At 39.0% G+C, this 12,704-nt stretch overlaps 1 protein-coding gene and 1 non-coding gene across 6 annotated transcripts in view; one reads left to right on the top strand and one right to left on the bottom strand.

The window, feature by feature from the left end:
• LOC129372266 (kazrin-like) overlaps positions 1-12,704 on the top strand; it is a 157,613-nt gene continuing 144,909 nt past the window's right edge. For 4 of the 5 annotated variants that reach the window (XR_008607237.1, XR_008607238.1, XM_055049422.1 and 1 more), the window contains exons 1-2: positions 1-66; positions 4,864-5,251. Coding sequence is in view for 3 of the 5 variants with exons in the window: in XM_055049422.1 (XP_054905397.1) it covers positions 5,176-5,251 (76 nt within the window). In the remaining 2 variants the exon portion in view is untranslated. The remainder of the gene's footprint in view (positions 67-4,863; positions 5,252-12,704) is intronic. The other variant, XM_055049424.1, reaches the window with a different exon arrangement.
• Positions 12,120-12,192, bottom strand: trnar-acg (transfer RNA arginine (anticodon ACG)). The gene has a single exon. It is a non-coding gene; the product is annotated as a tRNA-Arg (tRNA).

The raw sequence follows: 12,704 nt of genomic DNA, 5'->3' as shown, positions 1-12,704 counted from the left end.
GTTACAGAGAACCTGTGAGAAAAACGGAGAGAGAACCCAGAGTTGTCACATTTGGATCAGATATAGGTATGTTTTTCACTCACTTTGACATGACTTTTCCTCAAAGAACTATTTGTTTTTTAGAACATTTTGAATTCTCAGTAGTTTGCTAGGTTTCATTTTTATGTTTTGTGCTGGATTTATTAATGACTGAATTTGGACTTTCCTCTGTCCAGCTTTACACAACAGACATGCCATGCCGTCACCTTCCTAAAATAATGTCCTAAGTTTTACAGTTCTCTATTCAGATGATAAAAATGAACATTCTTCCTTACATGGAAAAACTTTGCAATGAGGCAATTATTCCTTCGCATATTACCCTGAACATCGATAACCATGGAAAACATGGGCGAAGCAGCATCATCCTGCAAGGATTCTTGTTTTTAGCAGGAACAGGAAGGCTGGTCAGTTTATTGGCAGATGGATTTAACTGAATACAGGGTAGTCTCATTAAAAAAAAAAAAAAAAAAAATATTTGTGTTGTTTTTTCTGCCAGTCTAATAGATAATTCAATTGAAACAAATTGATGGATAAGATTAGAATGATGAAGTGTTTTGCAAGGTGTTGTACCACATTTCATCATTCCGTAAAGATATTGTTCAATCTAATCATAAAAAGACTCTTGAGATATAAAAACTTTCTTCAAGAGTGTTCTGACCTTTTCAAAACCCAAGCATTACATAACGGTTCAAATGCAATTTGTTTGCAATGACATGTAGTTGCCAGAACGTCTTACAGAAAAATCATGTACATTTCGAATGGATCTAAATAGAGAGCAGCACGTAAAATAACTCTGAAGAGTAAAGACTTTAAAACTCCCACACCATGCCTTCACGTAGATAGCTAGCTTCAAAATGCCCTTAGCTGACATGATAGAACAAAGCAGAACGTCCAACATAAGCATTAAATTCACAATGACATGAAAGGAACATCAGTGCTTTCAGTGTGGTGCACATTTAGCAAAGTTAGTTATAACCGTGACTCAAGTTTTTAAGCCTGTCTGACTTCATTGCTTATTTCGGAATAAATGCACCTTAGTTTTCATTAAGTTTAGAGATTAAGTTCAACTCATACTCAACGTCACAAAAGGTTCTGCATGCATTAAGTGCCTAAAGTAATTTTTTTTTAAATTAATGTTGATTTTGAAATTGTTGTGATTGAGTCATAAATGGCACTTTCACAATAGCATAAGGCTAATTCCTTCGAAAGCAGACTGCTGTTGCTGACTGTTTGTCCATTGGTTTGTGCGTTCTCTATTTGCACACGCAGTTAAATCATTAGCAGAGAAGGTAATTTCTGCTTAATTGTAATTGTTCAGCAACATGCAGCACTGTGAGAATGTGGCTAATTGGAAACCAGGCAGTAATGCAAATCAGCTATTACTACAGACAAACTTCTGGGGTTTAAATAAAATATCTTTTTTTTCACGATTCTTTATTACTCAGAGAAGGGAGCACCAAGTGTCAGAGGTGCTGACATATTGCCTTAATTGCCCCATTCCCTTGTGTCACAGCAGTAGCTGTGATAAAATGCAGATGCACCGAACTCAGCAGCAGCAAATGTAGCTGCTTTAATTTACTCTGTGATCTGTCGAAAGGCTTCTGGATTTGTTCTCCCCTCTGGTGGAGCTCAGACTATCTACTCTTCGTATGCGGTTAGTCCTTTCACAAAAAATTATTACAAGGGGGTTTGGACTTTATTTCTTTCTTTTTTTTTTGTAGTTTTTTTTTCTGTTATATCCAAATAACTTAAGAGGTCTGCTTTGTTATTTGAAGTGAGGAAAAGTAGAGACTGGTAAATGCTGAGTTTTGAAGGTTTTGTTGTGACTGTGCTTTAAGAAGGCATTGTGCTCACCAGGTGGCATTTCAGCGGTGCAATTCAGAAGTGTTTGGGCAGGAGGGAGTTGCTGTCTCATTTCTGACACATGAATCTGAGCTGTGCCGATGCTCCTACAGTGACAATCCAGAGCCAGGAGATAGAGGATCTCCCAGAGCTCACAAGCTGAGCTGGAACTTCAAACCGCGATGCTGCATTTGCATGCTAAAAAAACAAAAGCCAAAAACAGCGTAGGATTTTTAGCCTGTGGCGATGTTGAACTCTCCCAGGAAATTATGAAAGGAAGTGAGGACACGAGATCAGTGATGATCTGCAACAAAACAGAACCATCTATCCCCCCAAGTCTGGCGAGAAACCTTTGATCTCCAACTTGTTAATTTCATCATGCTTAAACAATTTTAGGGCTGAATTACAAACAGAAATGCAGTGAGATATAATCATGGTGTGACAATGTCACGTTTATGTGATCTCGTTATAGAAGAGTGCAGAAATAAAGGCAACAAAATACAGTAATTATTAGCGATTACGCAACCACTGTCAAAGGAGTTTGGAAAAAGTGGCATTTTAAAACGTGATCTTTTGTAAATTATTTCTAAGTTGCAGAGTGCACAGGTGCAGTTTTCATTATCTTGGTCAAAATTCTGGGCTGAGCTTCTCTGTGTGAAGCTTGCATATTTACCCAGGCATGTATGGGTGTATTGTTTTGAGCACTTGGCGCTTAAAAAAAACAACAACTCAAAACCCCCGACTGTTAGGTTAATTGCCTCCTATTCTGTCCTGGGTATACCTAGCCTGGCCAGTGTCTTCTTGTACAGTGTCTTCTAAAAAAGTTCTTGCTTCCATAACATTCTGGTCTTTATCTCCTTGACTCGGACTGCATCCAGTAGAGTTTTTAGCAGGCCAATTGGCAAACAGAAGGAGAAGTTATGAACGATAATGTTGATTTTTTGCGCTGTTTTAGAATTATAATCTGCCTGTAGTTTTAGCAATGGCAATGGAGGAAGTGAACAAAGCCATTCATCCTCCTTCTTCGTTGTGGAGGATTGGTTGTTTACATCCCAGGTGTCGAACTGGGGCATTATATGCATCACATGCATCACATGCAAATGTTACCTAATGGGCAAAATTTAAAACCTTAGCACAATCCACGCCTCCAGTAAGCAATCATCTCTCAACAGCTGAGAGCCCAGACCGTCGGTAGGCGCAGTGTAGCAGAAGGAGCTGGTTTTCACCAGGCTAGGTTGTTAACCTGCCTCTCACCCAATGAGGGCTTGAGTTGTGCACCAGTCAGGTGGATGAATTATTTGTCTCTGTAGAAAACCAAAGCATGTTTCTTAAATATTAGTGACTGACTAACACTACCATAGCAGTTCTTCCATCAAAAACAATACTCTGTCAGAGTTTGTGCAACAGAACGATGAAAGAAAACCCTCAACTTTTCTTTTTGACATAAACATGAGCAGAACGGCCTTTGGTAGTTGTTTCGTAAAAGATCACTATTGGACTTGCTTGCATTCTCTCTTTGAAAAGTTGCCTTCGTTTTATTGCCTTTCCACAATACCTTTAGCTATTTAGCTTGATTTTTGATGACTAACCCTCCAAGCAGTTTTCACTGAGTGAAAACGATGAAACCAAGCTGGTAAACCACAGGGAAATTTACTTTATTGGATCTACTGCTTTTTGTCCTCTGCAGTGCCGTTAATGTGGGAGCAGAATAGATGTGGTAACAAGAACATTAATAAAAGATGCAGATCCATTTTTAATGATCCACTGGCCCCTTTACTTTGAAACAGATTTTTGTGTCCATGGTTCAGTTCGTTTGTGCAAAGCACTTGTTTTTTTGTTTTTTTGTTGAGGTATTTGCAAAAGCATATTTTTTTCCTGCTTTAGCAAAATGCTATATTAAACCTTAATGCAGATGAGAATATCTGAAAGAAACAATGAGATCCATTGTCTTCTCTATTTTTGGAAGATAATCCTCACGTTGGGTTGCATTGGAAGAAATTGGGGAAAGAATAGAATAGAGCTTTACTGTCCTGAAGCAAATTTGCAGAGATTCAGCTCTCGGAAAACGATTCTGGATGTGTGCCTCAGTTCAAACTGAGAGAACGCTCCGGTTGTCTTAGGTGCATTTTAAAACAATGTTGTAAACCATTAAGACAGGCTTACAAAGTTTATGAACCTGTTTCAATGTTCTTAATCATGCTTGTTCTCATCTGCATTTCAACTTAAAGGAATGGCTTTAAAAGATGGTGTAAAAACAATCGACTTCCAGTTATTCTTTATCACATTCAAATGTTTTAGATCACCCAACAAATTTGAATTTCATGCAAAGATAATTTGTCAAGCATGTGTCTGATGGAAACTCAAAATCTGTTCTCTAATGGGAAGTCTTTAAAGAGAACATCAAACCATCAGGACTGTGGTTATGCAGTAAGGCTGCGCATATCTGTACCTTCAAAACAACTGAAACTAGTTTGTAGGATATTTATGCGAAAAAGCCCTGCAATGTGGACAAACCAAACCAATTCTGTGAAGACAAGAGTGCCAAAATTTCTCCACAGTGACATAAAAAAACCAAGGGTGGCACGATTACTGGTTTAGGAGGAAATTACTTTTTCACACAGAGCCAGGTTGGTCGGGCCAGCTTTTCTTCCCTCCCTAGAAACTGAAATCATCATTTGGAAACTACTTTTTGCTCCATTACAAATGAAATCTAAAGACGATATCAATAAGGGGGCAACCACTTTTTTCTTTTTCTTTTTTAAGAATCCAGTAGTTTTAGAAAAAGAGAAAACTGGCACCAAAAGGGTCTAACATTGGTAGCTGCGCGCACACACACATTTCCATATATCTACACACACAGTCATCACTGCTCTCACTTTCATCAGAGGGGTAAGAGTCTGTCTTCTCACTGCAGCAGGCATCTCCTTCTCATTGCTCTATCCCTCTCTCTTGCTTTGTTCACGCTGTGCTCTCCATCTGAAGCAGCACCACACTGGAGCTTTAATGAGCAGTCTGAGAGAGCAAGCGCAACACACAGATCTCCTGTCAGCCAGAGAAGAGCGCACAACTCTCAACGGCATCGGAGGCGACGAGACGATCTGCTGATCTGCAGTCAGCTTAGAGGCAACTGAAGAAGCCAAACATCCTCTCTGTGCGAGGCGTAGGAAGAGGTCGTGAAGAGACTTTGGAGGCAAATCGGCTGAGAAAGAGAGAGGGGGCAAAAAAAAAAAAAAGAAAGACTTCTCCGGTGTGGAAAGCTGACCTTCGGTGCACTCCAAAGAAGGAGGATCGACCATGGAGGAGACGCTCACCTGCAGTCGAAGTCCTTTCTCTCAGGTGTTTGGACGCCAGGGTCAGCTGATGCAAGCCAGTAAGTGTTCATACACACTGAACATTTCCAAACATCTTGTGCATTTTGTTTGTTTGAGATTTGCTGCGTGCATGGTCTAAATAGGCTTATAGGTGATCTGGGCATCACTTCTAATTAATTATTGTTCAAGGTAGATTATACCAAGTGGAAATGTTATGCAATGGAGGTATTTAGGGAGGCAACAGTTAAATCTGTCCCACTTTCTCCGAGAAGCATCTTTTCTTCTTTTTCCTTCATTTTTTTTTTTAGAAGCTTTTGATGGATTCATCGCTCAGTACTCCCAACGTTGTTTAATCTTGTCATCATAAAGAACGCAGTTCCACTTCAGCCGTGGTTTCCTCGCACGCTCGGGTTTCATATTTTCTGCTTCAGTTTCAGAGTAACGCAGAGTGACACGTTGATGTGTTAGCGCTGATAGGCTGTGAGAGAGATGTCAGGTGTGAACATGTGTGCGCTGGCGGATGGTGTGCTCGCTTTCTCTCTGACTGAGATCCTTTGATCTCAGCCTGGCTGCACAAGCCACAGGTCTGACATAAAAGCAAACGGGGGAAAAAAACATCACACAGGACATTAAATAGTGGAGTGCAATAATACACCTGTGTGGAGTAATCCAGCTAAATGTATCATCAGTGTTCTTAATGTTCATAGTTTGGGAGGTATCTAATTTATTGGAAGGGGGGTTTGAAGTGTTATTGTAGTTGATAGATCTTAAGATTAAGATGCAGTAGGACTAAAAATTATTCCCATGCAAAAGCGTTCACAGCTTTTAATCTCTTTCACATTACAACCACAAGCCACATCAACGTTTAGTATGATGGAGCACAAAGTGGCACATGTCTCTCTCTCTCTATGTGAAGGAAAAGATGTACAATTTCAAATTTTAGAAGTGTTGCTTTTCTTTGTATTCAGTCCCCCTTAATTAAGAACTCCCTTTTGGTGTAATTAAGTCTTTTGGGATACCAGCTTTTCTCTGTCAGATTGCGTGGCCGTGAACAGCGGGTTTTTCGGTTCTTAGTACAAATTCCTGATTGGATTTACAGTTTGACTAGTCCTGGTTGCTGTTGACATTTGTTTTCCAGCATAAGTCTTCAACTTGCTCTAACAAGGTTTCTCCCAGCGTTTTCATAATTTTAGCTTCTTCCAGCTTCCCATGGACTGTGGTTTGATGCCAGTTTCATGTCTCTGTTGAAGAAACGCACCCATCTCAACATCATAGTGGTGCCACCAACAGGTATTAGGGAAGATAGCAAGTACAGGGCAATGTGGGCTGTTTATACATGTACTTAGCACATAAACATGCTATAATTTTTACTTTATATGCTTGGCATTATGAGATACTCTATTGAAACTTTGAACTTATCAGGTAATGAGTATATTCTTCCATCTCTGTATGCTTTTAGGAATTGACTCGATCATTCTTTATATTTTAAGTTGGAAAAAGGTTTCCTGGGACCACTTTACTACACTAAAATGTACCCCTGGTTGATTTAATGCCAAGTAATATTGTGGTTCTTGGAGGTTTGCTGCAGATTTAAGTGATTACAACCTTGCCTACTCAGCAAGTTCATCTACTGCGGTGCGAAAATGTTTTCCCTTTTCTTAGTCCTATCGAAACACCTTTACAATTTATTTATCAGACGGTGTCAAAATGAGCTAAATCCATGCTGCTTTTTCTTAACGCTCTCATCAATATTTAAAGGCCTTCTTTCAGGCTAATGTTTAGGTTGCAGGAAAACGAAGGCCTTCATTTGGCCTTTCACACCACCGTAAATGGAAAAGAAAATTGAACATCAGCCGTTGATCTTTGCTTTACTGTTTCTGTTTTGCTTGATCACTTAAAGTAAAAGATACATTACGAGGCAAAACTAACTTATTGGTTTTGCATCAAGTACAAAAAGCCATGTGCACAATTTTTGAAAAGCATTTATTTTCACAGAATTTAATGGAGTTCTGTGAAATGTAAGAATGCGGCGTGCTCCTCATGTTGCTTTCAAATATGACACCCAAAGTTTGCAGAGACTTAAACATTCATGCTCTGGAGCATCTTCTCTGCGAGTCTAAGTGAGGAGGATTTAAACTGAAACGCCACTCTCTGCTTCATGAAACTGGCATTACCATTGTATGTGTGGTGCTGAATTACAGTCGCTCCTGCACTACCCCAACTTATCTATGCTCTTTGAAGCTTCTGCGGCATGGCTGCGATTTTTTATTTTTTTTGGGATGTGTGAAACGGGGAGGGAAGAGGAAGGAGAGCAGTGAGAAGAGAGGCAAAAAAAAAGTGAGCGAGCTGCAAAGTGTTTGAATAAGAGATGGATGTTTTATTCTATTTTTAGCAGCTTTTTATGGTGTTACACAGTTGTTAAGAGACTAATCCACAACAGTGCTGAGCCACAACATTAAAAGTTAGAAAAGTAATTATTAGAGGGAGTCTTTTTTTTTTTTTTCTAGATAGCTTTGGCTGTCACCCATGATTGAATCTGAAGTCCCTCACCCAGATGCAAAGTCCTGCTTCAGCCGCGGGGAGAAAATTCATTTAACGAGTGTTGCATATGCCTGAAGACCTGAATATTAACATCCTTCTGGTGGTCTCCTGGCAGAACAAACTCTTGACTAAATTTTTCCTTTCTCATAAAACTTTATTCACGTGGCAAAGCCAGGTGCATAATCCGGCTTCAATTCTCCAAATCCCCACCGGTGGTGTGATTTATTCCACATTTGGCGTTGTGATGCGCTATCAAAAATCCCTCAGCAGCTCCTGGGTGTTGGAAGAGCATTACCTTTGTTGGCTCCAAAGTAGTTGAAGAGCTCAATTAAAGTTAATTTCCCAACGCTGCCTGTGTATTTTTGTGAAGTAAACTCAGTACATGGGGAAGAATGTTTTCTTACAGCAATGCCTTGGTGTAAATTTGTCATAATGTAATAGAAATAACAAAAATTCAGCCTTCTAAGAAACTGTCAACATGTAATTTTAAAAGCTAATTAAAGAGGAACCCTGTTTTTGCAATTGAAAATAATCTCTTATCGCCTGGCTGTGACATTTTCAAACCACCTTCCAGTTTTTTTTTTGTTTTGTTTTTTTATGGCTTACTTAATCTGTTGGCCCAAATTTTAGGCATTAACCTCTTTTAGTTAGAAAATAAATCAGCATGTAATACGATTAATGTCAGACGCTAATTATCTTTCCCTGGCTGTGCTTTTCCCTTTCTGTATCTTTGCGTTTTGGTCGTGTGAAGCTGGTGGAAACAATTACGTAAATTGCTTTCAATTATTTTTGTCTTTCCATTATTCTAAAATAACTCTGTCATAGTGCTTTGGCACAAAAGACTCAGAAGCAGCTGAACTGCTTCTGAGTTCTCAACTATTTATGTTGTTGAAAAAGTTTTGGTTCCTGAAAAATGACTATTTCTTTGACACCACAGTCGAATCAAAAAGTTTATTTCCATAGTGAAATTGTGTTTTTTAGATATTTTTGTTAAGATACATAAAATGATAAATATCAGTAAATTTTTGCCCAAAATCTTTTTACATTTCAACATAACAGAAACCCAAAAGCACCCAATATCATCAACAATTGTTTGGCATCATCCATCTGAAAAAAAATGATCTCACCTGAAGAAAGCTTTCTTAATTGGGGAGACTGGATGATTATGTTGAACCGTGCAAGAAGCTTCTCATACCAAACTTCTTTGATGAAGGCATTTAAAATTGGTGCATTCTCTCGTACACATTCTCAGATTCAAAAATCCGAGGAACTAATCATACAAGTTTTCTTTAAAAGACAGATAAACTCTGTTTCCTCAAATGTCCTCTCAATACCTCAGCAAGCTGCTGGTGAACTGGCGCTCAGGAGGGGTGAGCAAGATTTGAAGTTTTAATGCATGACCACTGCAGGTGTTGGACATATTTTGGTCTTCTTTGAAGTGATTAATTCCTGCCACTTATATTATGGTTCCAGCTCAGATTCCTCACACCTCCTTACCCGGTGGGCTTTCCTGCAGTTAGAGATTAGCTTCACGCTGCTGGTGTTGCTAATCATGTGGAAGAAGTCACGTTGCAGGAACTTTGCTTGTGTAGTTGAACTGCATACTCAGTCTGGTTCCCGGTATCTCATTTGCTATTTATGAGATTCCCATTTTTAGTTTTTTTTCTTTTTTCTTTTTTCTTTTCCCCAGGGGTAAGTTTTCAATGGTTTGTGAATGGAACCAGTTGATTATGATAACTGGTTGTCTGTTCTGTAACAGGATATTTTTTCTCACACATCTGACTTAAATACTGACTTGCATTAAGCTCACATTTTGCATATTATTTAGACAAATTAAGCTTTGTGAGAAAACAATAATTCACACTACTAAGTATCTTTGACTTTGAGATTATAATTCTTGATTGAAAAATGACTTTCATAATTAGGAGACTTTTGACTTGGTGAAACAATTTTTATTTGTAAAACATGTTGCACAATTTGAGAATCATAAAATGCATGAAGTCATTTCATAGAACTTGCTGCTTTTGCTGCATGTCTTGCTGATGAGTATCAGTAAGCAGGCTTTTTTTGTTTTAGTGAATTCTTTATATGGAGTTCAGCTGCTTCCTAATAAGTTCCTATAATTACAGCTAATTTACAGAAATTAGCTAGCAGTCATTAAAAATAACTTTTTCTCCATGTATGGAGTCAACTTTGTTGATTGAAAAGCAGTTAGACAAGGATGAATGCAGATCATCCATCTGCACCAGTTGGCTGAGTTATCTTCACATGAGGTAAAAAAAAACATTGCACTTGCATTAGAAATTTAATCCAATCAAAATCCAACGAATTAGAAAGCTGCCCATTGTGTCCTACCAGCCATAGTTAAAAATCTTGAAGTCTTGCAAAAACGTTTTTATCAGGTTGTTTGCAAGAATATTTTTTTTCTGTCATCTTCTGACAGAAAAAAGAAAAGTCACTGAAATCATTTCCTTGGTGCACCTGGGATGGTCTAAAAATTTTACGTCACCTTTTCCCTTTAGATCTTAGAATTGGACAAGTGGAGTTTCTATTAACCTTCAAATGAATGAGCAAACTGCGAAAGGAACCCGACTGAGGAGTCAGCAGGCAGCCCCTCTTGCGCCTCATCCCGTTTCTATCTTCCACCGAGATGTTTTACTAATATAAGGTTTTGATGTTTGCTCAGCCTTCCACACTCGGGGGTCATTCTGAATACAAATTACATGTGTTTAAAATTGTTATGGAGATTTCTGTCTCTATGCCTCCTCTCAGGAGGGAGCATTGGCGGGAGACTGGGTTCAGTGAGGCAGGAAATAAGCTTACAGAGTTTATCTTCGCGACGACGGAGGCCATAAAAGAGATGTTTGACAGTATGGAGATGTGATGTTGAAGGTGTAGAAATTGCTTTGCTATAATTACAGCTTAGCATACCTTGCTATACAGATATATAACTTTTCATTCGATCATCTGTAGTTTTTCAATGTGCAGCCATTTCAAACGTCAATAATGTCTGCATCAGTATTTAACAGCAAAATCTTATCTTGGCTTTTTTTTCATTCTACATCCAGAACTAGTCAGAATTTGTGCATTATGATTACTGTAGCTAAACTACAAATAAATGCAGTTCCTATAGCTTTCAATAACATCAAATTTCAAAAGTTATGTTGTCAGTTATCAGAATTGCTTTATGCTGTAATTATTTTTTTATAGCCTGGATTTTGATCTTTTTATTTCTTTAGTTCTGGTAGCCTTGATATCAGTGCAACATATTTGCAATATGTCAGATAATTTGATTTAGTACTTACACTGAGGTTTAAGCTCCTGCATATCCACTAAAATCTAAATCAATGCACTAGTTGTTTTTTTTTTTTTTTTTTTTTTCCTTGACAATTATTCAGCAGTCACTTGGCTATATGAATATGTAATCAAAGTTAAACTGAGGAACTGGAACAAAATATTGAAAGCAAGGTCTGATGATTCAGTTAATGTATATTAATGTCTGGAGAACTCTTACTGATTCCCAAGTAAGACATTAAAGTCAACTAAAATGTGAAGATGCATATAAGTGTTTGGCCTGTAGTGAAAGATAACTGGACAATGCTACGTTTGTACTGAAATTTATATCTGTTAGTGGTGTGTACTTTAGAATTATTTAAGGCAGGGGTATCCAAAGTCGGTCCTCAAGGACCGGCATTCTGCGTGTTTTAGTTCTCTTCCAGGTTTAACGTACCTGAATCAAATAATGGCTCATTAGAAGCCTTAGGAGAATACTGACATGCTGAGAAGTTTACTACCACGAGGGAGAGAACTAAAACATGCAGGATGCCAGCCCTCGAGGACCCACTTTTGACGTAAGGAACAAGAATCTGACTATATTTTCACTGTAAAAAACAAAAGTTGTTTCAGTGCAGGCCATTCAGGGTGCCTCAGTCTGCAACCAGAGGTTTTGCCTTTGCTGCGGACGACAGAAGAAAACTTTATTGCATGAATGCCTGGTCGCAAATAATTGTATAAATCAAAACATGTGCCTTGTGTGAGGGCTGAACTCAAGTCCTTCAGATTATGAGACTGATGCCCTGCCTGCTACGCCAACGAGGCCCTGGCATTTTAAACGTGATCCTCTCCGGAGGACATAGATTATGATGATTCTTGTCATCATGTCGGACCTCAACTGCCTGGTCGCAGGATGTGGAAAACATTTTCATCATTCAAAACATGTGCCCCGTGTTAGGCTTGAACTTACGACCTACAGATTATGAGACTGACACTCTGCACACAGTTCCAACAAGGTTTTGATATTTTCAAAGTGATCCTCTAAGGAGGACAGAGATTATGCCGAGGTCGTTGAAGGGGAAACACATATTGTGGACGACAAGAAAGTATGATTGAGCTAGCCAGGATTCGAACCCAGAATATTCTGATCCGTAGTCAGACGCGTTATCCATTGCGCCACTAGCCCGTTTCTTTACAGTGAGATTCTTGTCATCGTGTCAGACCTCAACTGCCTGATTGCAGGATGTGGAAAACATTTGCATCATTCAAAACATGTGCCCCGTGTGAGGGTTGAACTCACGACCTTCAGATTATGAGACTGATGCGCTGCCTGCTGCGACAACAAGGCCCTGGCATCTTAAACGTGATCCTCTCTGGAGGACAGAGATTATGCCGAGTACGTTGAAAGGGAAAGTGGTTATTGTGGACGACAGAAGAAAAGTTTGCTTGAGCTAGCCAGGAGTCGAACCTAGAATCTTCTGATCCGTATTCAGACACTTTATCCATTGCACCACTAGCCCATTTCTTTATAACGAGGTTCTTGTAATCGTGTCGGACCTCAACTGCCTGGTCGCAGGATGTGGAAAACATTTGCATCATTCAAAACATGTGCCCCGTGTGAGGATTGAACTCACGACCTACAGATTATGAGACTGACACGCTGTGCACTGCGCCAACAAGCTTTTGGTATTTTCAAAG

Source organism: Poeciliopsis prolifica, unplaced genomic scaffold (genome assembly GCF_027474105.1).
Source record: "Poeciliopsis prolifica strain line A6 unplaced genomic scaffold, Auburn_PproV2 SCAFFOLD029, whole genome shotgun sequence".
NCBI classification, from domain to species: Eukaryota; Metazoa; Chordata; class Actinopteri; order Cyprinodontiformes; family Poeciliidae; genus Poeciliopsis; species Poeciliopsis prolifica.
This window is presented reverse-complemented; position numbering and strand designations above follow the sequence as displayed.